Source organism: Aphis gossypii, unplaced genomic scaffold (assembly GCF_020184175.1).
Source record: "Aphis gossypii isolate Hap1 unplaced genomic scaffold, ASM2018417v2 Contig00710, whole genome shotgun sequence".
NCBI classification, from domain to species: domain Eukaryota; kingdom Metazoa; phylum Arthropoda; class Insecta; order Hemiptera; family Aphididae; genus Aphis; species Aphis gossypii.
In genome coordinates, this window is record NW_026083242.1 from 15523 (window position 1) to 29045 (window position 13523).

Genomic DNA, 13523 nt, shown 5'->3' on the forward strand with positions numbered 1-13523 from the left:
TTTTCTAGATTCATATTTTATATTGCTTTATACCGTACTCTACTCAGAGGCGTATTTAGGATTTTACTGCCCTGGGTACACATTTTTTATGCCCCCACCTCTCGCTGGTTTTTTATAGTGACAATTTTTCTTACCTCTAAGAAAAACTACTATACATGTGATCTGGTTACAGAATCATGCGGTATAAAGATTAAAAATCTATCTAGTGCCTTAGAATGTTGAATATTATAAGTGCCCTCAGTAGTAGTACTCATGATAACAAAATAATCAATGCAAATTGTAAAATTTATTAATTTATTTTCCAATCTATTTACAAATTGGTAGTGAAAAAATGTCAACATACGAAAAAAAAAAATAATATAATATAAATATTTAAGAGAAAAAAACAAACATTGTTATATTAATATTTTTCGTAGAGCTTTTGATCTTGCAAAATCTTCAATTATTTCATAATAATTTAATGCAGTTGTCAACTGAGATTCAATATTTAGAATTGCTAAAGAATTTAAACGATCATCATTCATCGAAGATCTGAGATATGATTTAACCCTTTTAAGAGTACTGAATGAACGCTCGGCCGATGTATTTGATGCAGGAACACACAAAAACATTCGCAATGCAATATTAACGTATGGGTAAATATCTAGTAAATTATCATCTTTCATGATTTTACACAAATCTAGAACCGATTTTGTGGATATGCTTTCTGGTAAGTCTTTTAAGTAAGCACGGAAATGAATACATTCATTCATAAAAGAAATATCCAGATCTTGAGAATATTGTTTTTGTAACTCTCCAGATTTTTGCCTTACTTCCAACACTGACAACTCAGTAATATTAAACAAAAATCCAAACGAAGTATTAATTTTTTCATAAGAATCTAGACGCTTTCTCAACTCCGTATGTAATGAATCTAGTATGATAAAAAAAGTATTTATCTTAAATAAATTTTTACCTTCTAATTTTATATCACCTTGAGATGATTCATCAAAAGGAATTTTTCTTTTTTTTGTACGGGAAAATTTATATTCTATAATTCCAGTTTTTTCCATGACAAGTTTTTCATAATATGAAAAGCTGTTTCTTAAATCCATTATATAATTTATCAATGATTTATATAGGGTTATGACAATAGTCAAATCAATATGAACATTCTGCAATTTCTTACTTATAATATTGAACCTTTCTAAAATATCATTCCATACTGATACCAGAATACCCATTTCTAAGCTATTCATCTTCTTCAACAGTCCTTTACATTCACATTTAGTTTTGGAATTTTCAGTTGGATTGTCAATAAAAATATTTAACACTTTCAAAATCTCATTCCAGTTACGCGATAAACTTAAACAAGCCTCATATCTAGCCGCCCATCGGGTATCAGATAATCTTTTAACAGTTACATTTTCAGGTTTGGATAAGCAATGATCTAAAACTTCCCAACGATAGGTAGATGCAGAAAAAAAAGAATAAATATTCTGAAGAAAATTGAAAAACTCATTAGCATATATACAGCAATCAGCAGCACATTCACCAACTAGGTTCAATGAATGTGCTGCACATGGAACGTAAACAGCATGCAGACATGCTTCTTTGATTCTTGCTTGGAGTCCAGAATATACTCCCGACATGTTGGAAGCATTGTCGTAAGATTGTCCGCGGCAGTTATTAATGTCTATTTCATTTTCTTCCAAAACCATAAAAACAGCATCTGCTAAATCCTTAGATTTGTGTCCTGAGTTAGCCAAAAATTTCAAAAATCGTTCAACTGGTTCACCATTATTTGATACATATCTAAAAATAAATGCTAATTGGTCCGTATGAGAAATATCCGGTGTTGAGTCAACAATTATTGAGAAATACTTTGCATTTTTTATCTCATTAACAATTGTTTTCTTTACTTTTTCACCCATAATTTCTATAAACTGTTCAAATACTGTAAAAGATAAGTATGATGTTGTTCCTTTCCCTTTGTTTCCAAATTTAGATATATGATTTTTAAGGAAGGGATCAAACTCAGCAATGAGTTCTAAGCTCATAACAAAGTTACCACTGTGAGTTGATCCGAACTTATCGTCGTGCCCTCTCATTGCTAGCCCCCGAGAACTTAGTGACTTCACTACAGCTACAACTCTAGTTAAGACTTCTTTCCAGTAATTTGTTTCTGTTTGGACTTGTAAAATGAGTTGATGGTCAATTCGCCCTACTTCACTTCCTCTTTTTTTCATCTTTAGAATACAAGACTTGTGATTTAACGAATTTTCATGACGACTTAATTTTTGTTCACCTTTTTTCCAATCACAAAATCCAAATTTAGAAAATATATTGGTAGTATTCGGACCACCAAATAATCGACATGGTGCACAGTATATGCTACCTTTACTTTCAGAGTAAACAACAAATGTACGATTTATAGATTCCCCATTGACGAGCTTTGTTTTAATTAAATTTAGATTAAAGTACCTGAAGTAGGATTGCTTCTTACCACGAATATTTCTAATATAACGTTTCTTAGAAGAAGAAAAGTCAGTATTTTTTAAGTTTTGATCAAACCCATTAAGTGTAAAATAATCTATGGTACTTTCATTTATTTTCCACAATGCAGGATCTTTACTAAATAAAATAAACAAAATAATTATTTATTATTGTAGTATTTAAAATATTTATGATTTATGATCTAAGAAAAATTATATCACAAACATATAAATATAAATGTATAGGTAGGTACAACTATTTTGGATAAACTTACTTGGGAACAGTAGTTTCTTCATTTATTCTGAGATTTTGGGTCACTGGTTGGATTTCAGTCTTTTCAACACATGTATTTTCATCAACACTGGATTTATGCAAAAAAACAAATAGAGTCATGATTATGTAAATATTATTGTCTATTGATGTTAAATGTTATAACACTACATTATTGAACTATATAACTACTAGATTGTGATATTCATAGTAGTTTACCTTAAAGAACTTAAATTTGTTTCAAATTTTTCTTCATTAATAGAAATATTGATTTCATTGGTTTTAGGCTGTTTAGCACTAAGATTACAGTTTACAGTTTCTAAGATGGCATCACTATTTTCATCTACAATGGATTTATGTTCAATGCCTACTTGTAAATAAATCAAAATAAGTATATTTAGTATGAAATGAAATGAAAAATAATTTATATATATTTAATAAATATTAATACTTGATGTATTTTCTGTTCTATTAACTGCATTTTTAATATTAAAATAAGCATCAAGTTTGGCAACTTTTGACAAAACATTTGCAGTTTTAATTGCTTTAACTTTTGCCCTTTTGCGATTTTCTGCACCACTCAGCTGCTTTTTGCAATTTTTAGCCATCTAAATTCTAAATGCCATCAACCATTTACCATAATTAAAAGGAATAAGCATTAAGCATGTTATACTCATTACAAAGTTAAAGCAGTGTTTAATATTATGCATAATTTACTGTTTTAACAAATAAAAATCATAATGCCGAAGTACTATAGCTATTTTTAAAATAATAGAAATGTATACAAGGGACTGTTTAGCATAACTCAAGCTCAGAGCTTCGCATAATTCAGATAATATAGCAATGCACAATACCAAGCAATTTTACGTCTAGACTAGGTAATTAAAAACGTGTACTTGTACTTACTCAGATAGTCAGATAGGTATGAATAATAATATGATGATTAGAAAATATAAATTTTATCGTTGTCAGAGCATTGAAATAAAATGTTTGAACAAACAACAAAAGTATTATTTTAGTATTTTACACACTGTAATGATTTTAAGTTTAAACACAGCGTTTAATAAAAATATTGTCACTCTCAACGTTTAACAAGACGTAAAGATAATAATATTATATTATAGTTTATTATTATTTAGCCATGGATAATATTATACAATTAATCAGAGATATTATATATCTGGTATTATATGTAATATGTTTGTGCTTTAACGGCCATTACCATAGGGCATTGAGTAATAATACCACGGTTAAAGATATACTTTATCTAGTATATCTTTAACCGTGAATAATACTCAATAATTTGTTATCATACTATCACATTCAATCACAAAAAGATGATCAATTGTGGTACTATTGGTACTTTTGGTGTCAATTACTGTCAAACAACGCAAATTCATAAGAGTGGTAGTACTGTATTTTGTTTTTGAGCAGTGACGTCCTACGGGTTGCATTGTTTACCTCGAACATTCAAAGTTAAGACGTTCTATTACACCGAATTTGTATGATAATGCATGATAATGCAGTTACTCCGAAAATCAGCTGCTTCGAATAAACACATTCCACGGTTTAATGTTACTTCGAATTTATAAAATAATTACATTTATGAACTATTACCACGATATGTCAATACTACTATATCATTTTACTACGTGGAACAAAATAAAAGGCCTCGTTGCAATAATCAGGTATGTCCACATTTTTTCAAAAATCATTTTTTGATATAGAAATATTCAGAAATAAAATCTCTATCGAACAGTCCAAAAACCGTATACCTATATCCTATATGTAATAAAGTGTTGTAATAAAATAATAAAAACAGATTTTTAAATTTCTGTTGTGGACAATAACAAGGAATGTCGATTGTCGGGACATATCTGTTAAACATTATACATCCATTTTTTTTTTCATTGGGCTCAAAAACCAAATACGTCCGGACATAACTGGCTGTTGCTTCCAACAGTCCCAACACTTCTACTCAAATTTAAATATTGGCATGAACATTAAATTTAAAACATAAGGAATGGGTTTAATCGGTTTATCTTATTAATACAAAAAGAATAACACCACGTTCTCAATTTTTGGTTCAATTGCCAATTTTTATATAGTTTTTTATGTTTCCCGTACATTTTTAAAAAATGGATGTACCCAGGTTTTGCACTGGAGTCTTAGTTAACTTTGGCTACCCAGCATTTTTTTTTTAAATTTTTTGCTTGAAACATGTCTAAGAATGATGGTGCAAAAACAAATTTGCAAAATACTATTTTGGAAGTTATATCCTTCTAAGGTTTGCGATTTCACGTTGATACACACAACTTTGCATTTTACAGCAGCACGCTGCCCCTTTAACAAATTTTGATTTTTTTTTCATTTTTACCGCCTTATTTATATTTATGTATGGCTCCTATAACAAAAATTATCTAGAAAAATGTACAAAAAAGAATGTATATTTAATTAATCAATGGGCACCTCCTGGACAATTAGGTATAATGTATTAATGTAATGTAGTGTGATATTATTTGAAATTTAAATCAAAATTAATTTATAAGCCTGTACTTTAAATATTATGATTAATGGCGTTCACAAACTCACAATGACCTTAAAGGCAAATTGCTAGAAGAGGCTTTATGATTTTAAACTCATGAACTTCATAAAGATGTTCATAACATCTCAATCCGGTATCCACTAACAAGTAAATTGTTCAGCAAATAATTCCTATTAGATATTGTTAACATTTAAAGAGGAATTTGTGGTGTCCAAATTAATAAAGAATTAGATTGTGATTGATTTTATAATATATATATAATAAATCTTAATTTATTTAATTTATTAGTAAACATTGTTTTATATGATATAACTATTTTTAAATGTTTGTTTATTTTTTGAATTTTTTTGTTTATTTTTTGAATTTTTTTTGTCTACTTTGTAAATGCTTATTTAGAGTTATTATTTATTTTTTGGTTTTTTACACCTACAAAAGAAAAAAAACCTTTGAATGGATATATTTTTTTTACACTTTCTCGAACAAAAACATATTGATACAACACCAGTTTTATTAAATTAACATTTATTATACTTATATTTTTTAACCTCTGGTATGAGGTTCTTTTGTAAGTTAAAAACGGCCTAATTTGTATGGGATGATGAACCACTGATAAATCATTAATCATTATTTCCATTGTCTATTGTTCTGTAAGCTTAACTTTGTACTACCATGTTAAAATCTGTGTAGACTGTTGAGTGATGACTGATGATAAATAATACAATTTAAAAAATGGTGTTGAAATTACTAATCATATATTCATACCTATATCAGCTATGCGTAAATAAAGTACTAAAATAGTAAAATTTGTAAAATTTGTCCATTTCCATATAAAAGAAAAATTTACTATGGAAAAATATAATTATTCATAAATTTACCAATAATTATAATTGTCAGGAAATCTGTCTTAAAATAAACTAAAATTGTAATATTCCAGGCTAAGTTTTATTTGATTATATATAGTTTTTCTATTGTTATATTTATTCATATATTTTATTTTATTATGTAAAATATTAAATGTATTATATACCTACTTATTTTTATATTGATGAGCAAATTACCACCACACTCATAAAAATAATTATTTTAAAATAGTAGATGAAAAGTAATGATTTAAGTAAGAGAATAATGTTTATTAAAAAAAAAATAACTACCTACTAATAGAGTATAATTAGTTTATATAGGTAAACTCAATGAATTTAATAAACAGGTTAAATATAACACTTAGAAACATTAAATCAATTTGACAAACTAAATATAAACATCTTATATTTATAAATAGGTAAGACAAAGTAGTAAGACAAAAAAAAAATATATATATAAACTAATATATTATAATTTTAAATTTAGCTTATGAACATTTGTGCAACACCGTCCACAGTATCATCACACACTTCACAAATGTCTGGAAGTGAGGTGATACATTCCATGCACCTCCATCCATGTCCACAATACAGGTACACATACCTTGAACCATTTGGGGCGTCTCTATATGCCCTCCAACAACAAATGCAGTTACTGCCTGTCGGGTCCATAAGGCTATTAATATTGCGTATCCATGAGACTATATCCAAAAAGTAAAAATATTTTTATATTAACTGTTAAATGTCAAAACATACCAAATATATACCATTATTTGAACTTGTCAACATAATATTAATATTTAGGGTTCTTGGATATTCTACCCTGCAGACAGGACATTTGGACAAACGTCGAGCACACGGATCACAGCACCACCCGTGTCCACATGGCAGAACAATATTAATGCCTACAACGTCATCTCTGCGTTGCCAACAGACAAAACATCGATCATATTCCTCGCCTGTGTAAGTATTAAATATGTTATAGTTAATGTAGTATTTTTATTTAAGTATTACCTAGTGTAAAGAATATTTTCTTTAAACTAATAACAATTTCTACATTAGGAATATAATATACATAATACATATAACCTGATATTTGTGGTAATGCCTGATCCTCCAAAATTATTTTGCTTAATTCTTCAGCTTCTGCTCCAACCACCACAATCTCAACATTTTCATCCTCTACGAATAAAGTATTTACATATTAATATTTATTTAAAAAATAAATACTTTGTCTTACCTAAATTTCCACTTTCAGCTGGATGTGCTTCAACTATTTCTAAATGAACAACTACAGAAAAAAATCAATATTAAATCTGCTACATTATAACTTATATGATTTTTAAACATTGATATAATATTATGTACCTTCGATTTCCGGTTCAGGTAGATCTTCCATTACGTTGTCTATAAACAAATTTAATATTTTAACAATAGCTATAAAATAGTATTATTTATTTTAAAATTTCAGTCATAGAAACCTTCCATTGCATCTTGACTTAATCTCCGATGAGGAAGCTGCCTTCTACTACTAATCGGACGCCCTCGGCGTCTCTGACCTCTTGCAATATTTAAAACGGGGGGTCAAACGGCAGGTTGTTCCCGGACTTGATCTCTGCCCCTTCCAGCACCACGTCTTATACGTCCTGGTAAGTATTGTGGTGTTTGTAGAGGTCTAAGTACCAATGCATTCGGTGGTTGATCATTTAATTGCACATCTAATTTTAATTGTTTATAATTGTTTAGTAAGAATTAAACGAGTAAAAACAAGATAAATTTACCAGTTGGTAAAGGTCCAATTTGTTGGTCCCAGTAACCTCTTGCAGAGTGAGCAACCCGTCGAAGGAATGCTGAAGTATCGTATCGACCATTCCTGACATTTTGAAATGCAGTTATTAATAATTGGTTATTGCTGTCTCGACTGGTCAATATTGCTCTCCGAACCTACAATAACATTGGTAATATCTACATTAGTAGTCTTAGTAGTCAATGGCGGCGTGAATAGCTATTTTATGAGGCAGCTGGACATGGCTAGACTAGTTTATAATTTATACTCGCATAGTCACCTTTAAATTGTGTGAAAAAACAAGTGTGCAATTTGAAAAATATTATTATTATTTTTCAAAGTATAATAATTTTGGTATGTATTGTGCATGCAATTATACTTAAAAACAGCAACAAGAATACAAATTGTAATTGTTTATTAAATTAACATGTAACTTTAGTTATTTTATTGCATAAAAAATAAAGCATAAAAACTATATAAAATAATGTATAATATTTCATATTTGCTCAAAGATGTTCCTTTTTTACATTTTCCATTGCAAATTCTTTTATTTTGATTTAAATATTAAAAAATAAAAAATAAATGATTAATTTTCATCATAATATAATTATTTGGTAAAAAAATATGGGAATAGTACCTATTTTCAATCTGTTTTATAATTTGACTTATTATCAACAGAAAAATTGCATCTTTTATGTATATTTATTAGATATTTACCTGATGGCCATTTATAATCTGCTGCGTTTCTCTCCTTACTCTCCTTTCTACCAATCGTAATCGATCTAAAAGTAAAAAATTCACAATTGTTAATTTAATATTTTAGACATAAATTAATTAACTAATTATGTTGCAATTTCTAGTGTGAGTACCATAGAAGGTCCAAAGTGGTGGATGTCTGCCAATTATTGTTTGAATTGTACTATGGAAGCTTTCAATATAATTGTTGGTTCTGATATTGACACCGTATACAGAGAAGCCATGTGGTCCAATTATATTTATCCAATAATTTTGGAAGTAGTTGAAAAGCTCAGAGATATTTTCAGCTACATTCATGTCCCTGGCTAATCTCTGTACTTCCAAAAACCCTTCAAGAATATGAAAATTTTCAGGGTATTCTTCAATTCTCTCTGGTGGTAGATGTGGCAATGCCATGAGCTAGTGGTAATAAAATAATTTTTAGCACAATGATAAATTTTCCAAATTGGCCAATTAACATTACCATTCTGACTATAGTTGCTATGTGTTGGTTATTGCGTACTAATACCATTAAGTTGTGTGTTTGAATAAATCGCACAATGCACTAAAATAAAAATATATATTTAATGATGATAATTTAGAATTGTCATCATATTTAATTTATCCTTTAATATACACATGGTTTAGAACAAAAACAACTTCTACTAATGTTCAACTCAGTGATTTAATTAACATTCAATGATCCTATAAAATAAAAATCAATTTAAACTGCAACAATTCAAATATAACTGGGTCTATTATTAGGGTTCAGATGCCAATCAATTTGCATTTTTACTTTGGAATGTTTGATATAATGCTTTTCCATATACAAAGATGCTTTAAGTGTTCAGTATAACTAACAGTAACAGTACCTATTCTAACAAACTTGTTTTATTATAGGAATTTATAACAGAATTCATTCTGACCTCACTTATAAGTATTATAATATTGTAATATTTTGAGTAAAATTAAAAAACCTATTGTAAGGAAGACAGTCACTGTAGGAATAGTTATCAACATGAATATGTATGTAAGTTAGCTAACCTGATTAAAATGAAACCAGCACCCTATCAACCGACTTTCAGGTAAAACTCTTCTTGTTGCATTTCTAAGAGCTGTCTCGTAGTCTGTTATGATCTGTAGCCCATGCCAATTGAGTATATCAAATGAAAGGTCAACTCTTAGAAATTGCCACAACCTTGAGTATACTAGTTCAGTTCTTTGGTTGAGTATCGCATATACTACTGGAATAGACTGCCAAAAAACAATAAATTATTATACCTATACATTTCCTATACTGATTTGTATAATATTTTGGAAATTATTTAACTTCATTAATATGTTTAGTGATGAAAAGAAAAAATTGTTTTATGTTGAATTTTAACTGATTAATTCAGATCAGCAACTTTTTTTAATGGTTTAAATGAATATTTACTATGTTATCCAGAAGAACATGAATGGTAACCAATTGTTCCATATCTCCTGGAGTCCTTGGTAGCACAGCAAATGTTCCGTCAATAGCTATGACAGATGTTTGTCTCATGTATGGTGAATAATGTCTTAAAAATTCAATGTTGGCAAAAACCAATCCACCAAACACAGTCTCTTCACCAACTAAGTATTCCAGAGGGCCCTGGAAAAATGGACTGGTCATGTCTTCGAAGAGTGAAACTAAACGTCCTCGCCATCTCTGCGATACAATTGTATCGCCCATTGCTGCTAATGAAGCTGGTACTGGTGGGTTATGTCTTTTTCGGATATTCCGCATCATATTTAATGCAGCATCCACAGTAGTTACCATTGCTGCATTTGGGTATCTGCCAATATTATTAAAAAGGTTATTTGTATTAAGTTTTTCATTATAAGCAGTACAATGATGTTGGAATTTTCATAATACTTTTAAATGTATCTGTTATCTTACCTTCTAGATTCTTCCTCATATATAACCCTGGGTGATGTGCTCTCAGCCGAAACTCTGCTTCTCAGAGCTGCCAAGAATTGCCCAATTTCTACATCGTGCCCTGGCCTATGGCTGTGCAAACTGTACATATAAATTGGAGCATTTTCTGGTTCCAGGTCCATTGAGGCAGTTGCATGGCAACCTCGTTCGTACCTCGTGCATCTTAGCTGTCTAAAAAATATTAGTATTACACTAAATTAATTAAGAATAAAACAAAAAATGACTGAATTCAGATAATTTACAAAACTGTATTATTAACCTTCTATTAGTGGAGGTATGGTTTTGAACATATGTATAGCCGTTAGCAGCCATATATACTAAATGGCCTCGAATACCTGGCACTCTTCTTGAAGGTCTATTCTCATCACCTCCCACATCTAAAATATTTCCAACTAATGGAGATCTAGAACGGGATCGCTCACGATGATCATCTAAATGAAGAAAATACATTCTAAAATGCCTTCATATTGGAAGTTGGTTTTGTCATTTAATAATTTAATTTGTTTTTTATTATAATTATTAAATTATATTATGTTAATAATTTAATTGCCGAGCTGTAATAGTTCTATACTGAAATAACTAATAATAAAAATTAAAAAAAAAATTCTAAATTTATAAACAATAATTGATACTTCTTAGTAATAAAATCAAATAACTTTATGAACAATATTTGGTACGTATAATAACTATTCTCACCTTTAAATTTATATTTAAATTTTTTAAACCAACCAACATTATACTTCTCTGTATACAACTATATATACTGATGGATTTTAATAAACTACTCAATCGCATGGGAATTTGCAGCAATTGCTCAGGGGGAGGCAAAATATTTTCCTTTTTAAATGTTTTATTTCAGTATGCGAATAGTGATTGAAGTATTGTTTGTGACAAGTTTTCTTTCATGTTGGTAAGGAATTTAAAAATTATTTATAAATTATACACGTAAATAGTTAGTTAAAACTCATAGCACCTTTTAATTAATTGTTATTTAATTTTAAATTAGCAAATTCATTTTTTTTTTAAATAATAAATATAATGTGGTTACATTGATTTGTTATTTAGGTAATTTATAAAATTAAATGTTTCCAGCTTATTCAGTCATTGATACATCAAAAACATTTAAAAAGTTGAAACTGTTGTATGCACAATGCACATTGTATACACTTTGCATTGTTTTCCAAATCTAGCTACACGATAACTCATTTTATAACATACACAAATAGAATAAGAAATATTTTGTTTTACATTTTTTGGTGATTTCAAATTTTAAGGTCATTTTTTTCATTTTTTCATTTTTTGGGGCATTTTGAAGCTTTTCTAAAATTTTAATTTTAAATTTTATTTTAAAATGTGTACATGATTTACATGACCTGTATACAGGTAAATAAATATTATGTGATCTAAAATTATATAAAACTAGCTGTCCCGACACTGCGTTGCCCGCATATTAGTTTGTTTTTTGTAATTTTCGTAGGCTGTGTATTATTGTTATTATGCATGAGTAAATATTTATTTTTTTATTTGTAGCTTATTAGTGGTTTCGGAGTTCATAACGTATAGCAAACTATTGAGTATGTCAAATTAATATTCATATAATGTCACTAATAATAACCCACGGGCTTAAGGATAGAACATCGTCTGCAATGAATGAGAAAATTACTAAGTTTTAGGCCCAACAGATAAAACTTTATTGATATTTATTGAAAACTGAAAATGTCCGTAAACAGCTCAAAAATATTCAAAATTGTATGGTGTATAAGAAATGCTAATATAAACATTCAGTGAAATTTTCAAGTATCTAAAGTCGTTCGTTTTTGAATTACAACAAAATAAGGAAATCGCTACATGAGAAATCGAGTGAATATCCAATGTTGTAAAAATTTGAATTTCAAACGCTCAAAAAATTTAATTTGACTTTCTTATAGAAATTTTTTTTTTGATAAAGGTAGACAAACTTATGAGGAATCTTTTATTACATTTTAAAACCTTAGATATAAAAAGAAAAATTTTTACGAATTTTTAACTCAAAATAATTTGCTAATGTTCGTGATTTTTCCATATTTTGTGAATTTATGAACTTTAAATGCTTAGAAAAAAAAACTGTGACTATTTTTCATCTGCATTTGAAACAATATACTAGGAGCCTTCTATTAAATTTTCAAGCTTTTTTAGCCAACAAATAAAATTTTATTGATATCTTTAGAAAAAAAACTAAAAAAAAAAATGGAAAATGAAAATGTCCCTAAACAGTTCAAAATAAATCAAAATATTTTGAAAATGTTATAGTGTATAGAAAATGCAAATATAAACAACCAGTTAAAATTTAAAGTATCTACGGTCTTACAAAATGTGGATATTTTACATAGGTAATATATATTTGGCTCCTTAAAAAAAGCTGTAGGTACTCATATTAAGATAAATTAAAAAAATTTGCATTAAATAAAAAATATTGTAATAGGTAAGGTAATATAAGGTAGATATGTAAATATTTTTTTACTTACCATCAAATTGGTCCATTCTGTACAATTTGACTAGAAATAATATTTTAGGAAAATACTGTAGGTACGTATCGGTACTAAAACTTAGAACTTTCACAAATTAAATACAACTGTATAGCAGCGCTAACACTAACCGTCTAAGACTAGAGTACTAGACAATATGGTTGTAAGTCTTACAATATACCTAACTAATATAAGTTCCTTGTGCACATTTAATTGTCGATCTTGATTGGCTGATTAAAATACCTACTGCTAAAATACGAAGAATGAATTTTGATAAATAGTTAACCGTTATTAAGTTCGCAGAATAATTATTATTATTTGTTTTTTTTGTCAGATACATGATACGTAGTCAAAATTAATTATGTTTAAATTTTCAACTTCAGTATTT

The 13523-nt window shown here is 28.4% G+C and overlaps 3 protein-coding genes across 3 annotated transcripts; all 3 read right to left on the reverse strand.

Moving 5' to 3' along the window:
* Positions 1 to 392: 392 nt before the first annotated feature.
* On the reverse strand, positions 393 to 3102 carry LOC126555104 (zinc finger MYM-type protein 1-like). Its single transcript, XM_050210067.1, has 3 exons — positions 2965 to 3102; positions 2750 to 2836; positions 393 to 2613 (listed from the first exon to the last, which is right to left on the reverse strand). Exon 3 carries the CDS (start codon positions 2226 to 2228, stop codon positions 396 to 398), a length of 1833 nt encoding a protein of 610 aa, XP_050066024.1. The 5' UTR covers positions 2229 to 2613; positions 2750 to 2836; positions 2965 to 3102; the 3' UTR covers positions 393 to 395.
* A 3531-nt stretch (positions 3103 to 6633) lies between these two features.
* LOC114129394 (uncharacterized) lies at positions 6634 to 7549 on the reverse strand. The gene is made up of 6 exons (XM_050210068.1): positions 7519 to 7549; positions 7391 to 7441; positions 7240 to 7341; positions 6918 to 7109; positions 6755 to 6851; positions 6634 to 6721 (listed from the first exon to the last, which is right to left on the reverse strand). Exons 1-6 carry the CDS (start codon positions 7547 to 7549, stop codon positions 6634 to 6636), a joined length of 561 nt encoding a protein of 186 aa, XP_050066025.1.
* A 73-nt stretch (positions 7550 to 7622) lies between these two features.
* On the reverse strand, positions 7623 to 9232 carry LOC114129404 (uncharacterized). The gene is made up of 5 exons (XM_027994132.2): positions 9156 to 9232; positions 8806 to 9091; positions 8654 to 8718; positions 7932 to 8094; positions 7623 to 7868 (listed from the first exon to the last, which is right to left on the reverse strand). The coding sequence occupies exons 1-5, from the start codon at positions 9201 to 9203 to the stop codon at positions 7735 to 7737; spliced, it is 696 nt and encodes a 231-aa protein (XP_027849933.2). The 5' UTR covers positions 9204 to 9232; the 3' UTR covers positions 7623 to 7734.
* Positions 9233 to 13523: the final 4291 nt, after the last annotated feature.

What these genes read in the sequence shown, in the direction of transcription:
- LOC126555104 (XM_050210067.1), bottom strand. Translation starts at nt 2,228, where the DNA reads ATGAAAAAAAGAGGAAGTGAAGTAGGGCGAATTGACCATCAACTCATT.
- LOC114129394 (XM_050210068.1), bottom strand. Translation starts at nt 7,549, where the DNA reads ATGGAAGATCTACCTGAACCGGAAATCGAAG. An exon ending in AGCTGAAAGTGGAAATTTAG is followed by an intron (nt 7,342 to 7,390) that starts GTAAGACAAAGT and finishes ATGTAAATACTT; the next exon opens with TATTCGTAGAGGATGAAAAT. An exon ending in GTTGACAAGTTCAAATAATG is followed by an intron (nt 6,852 to 6,917) that starts GTATATATTTGG and finishes TTTTGGATATAG; the next exon opens with TCTCATGGATACGCAATATT.
- LOC114129404 (XM_027994132.2), bottom strand. Translation starts at nt 9,203, where the DNA reads ATGGTATTAGTACGCAATAACCAACACATAGCAACTATAGTCAGAATG. An exon ending in TAGCAACTATAGTCAGAATG is followed by an intron (nt 9,092 to 9,155) that starts GTAATGTTAATT and finishes TATTACCACTAG; the next exon opens with CTCATGGCATTGCCACATCT. An exon ending in AATTGGACCTTTACCAACTG is followed by an intron (nt 7,869 to 7,931) that starts GTAAATTTATCT and finishes AATTAAAATTAG; the next exon opens with ATGTGCAATTAAATGATCAA.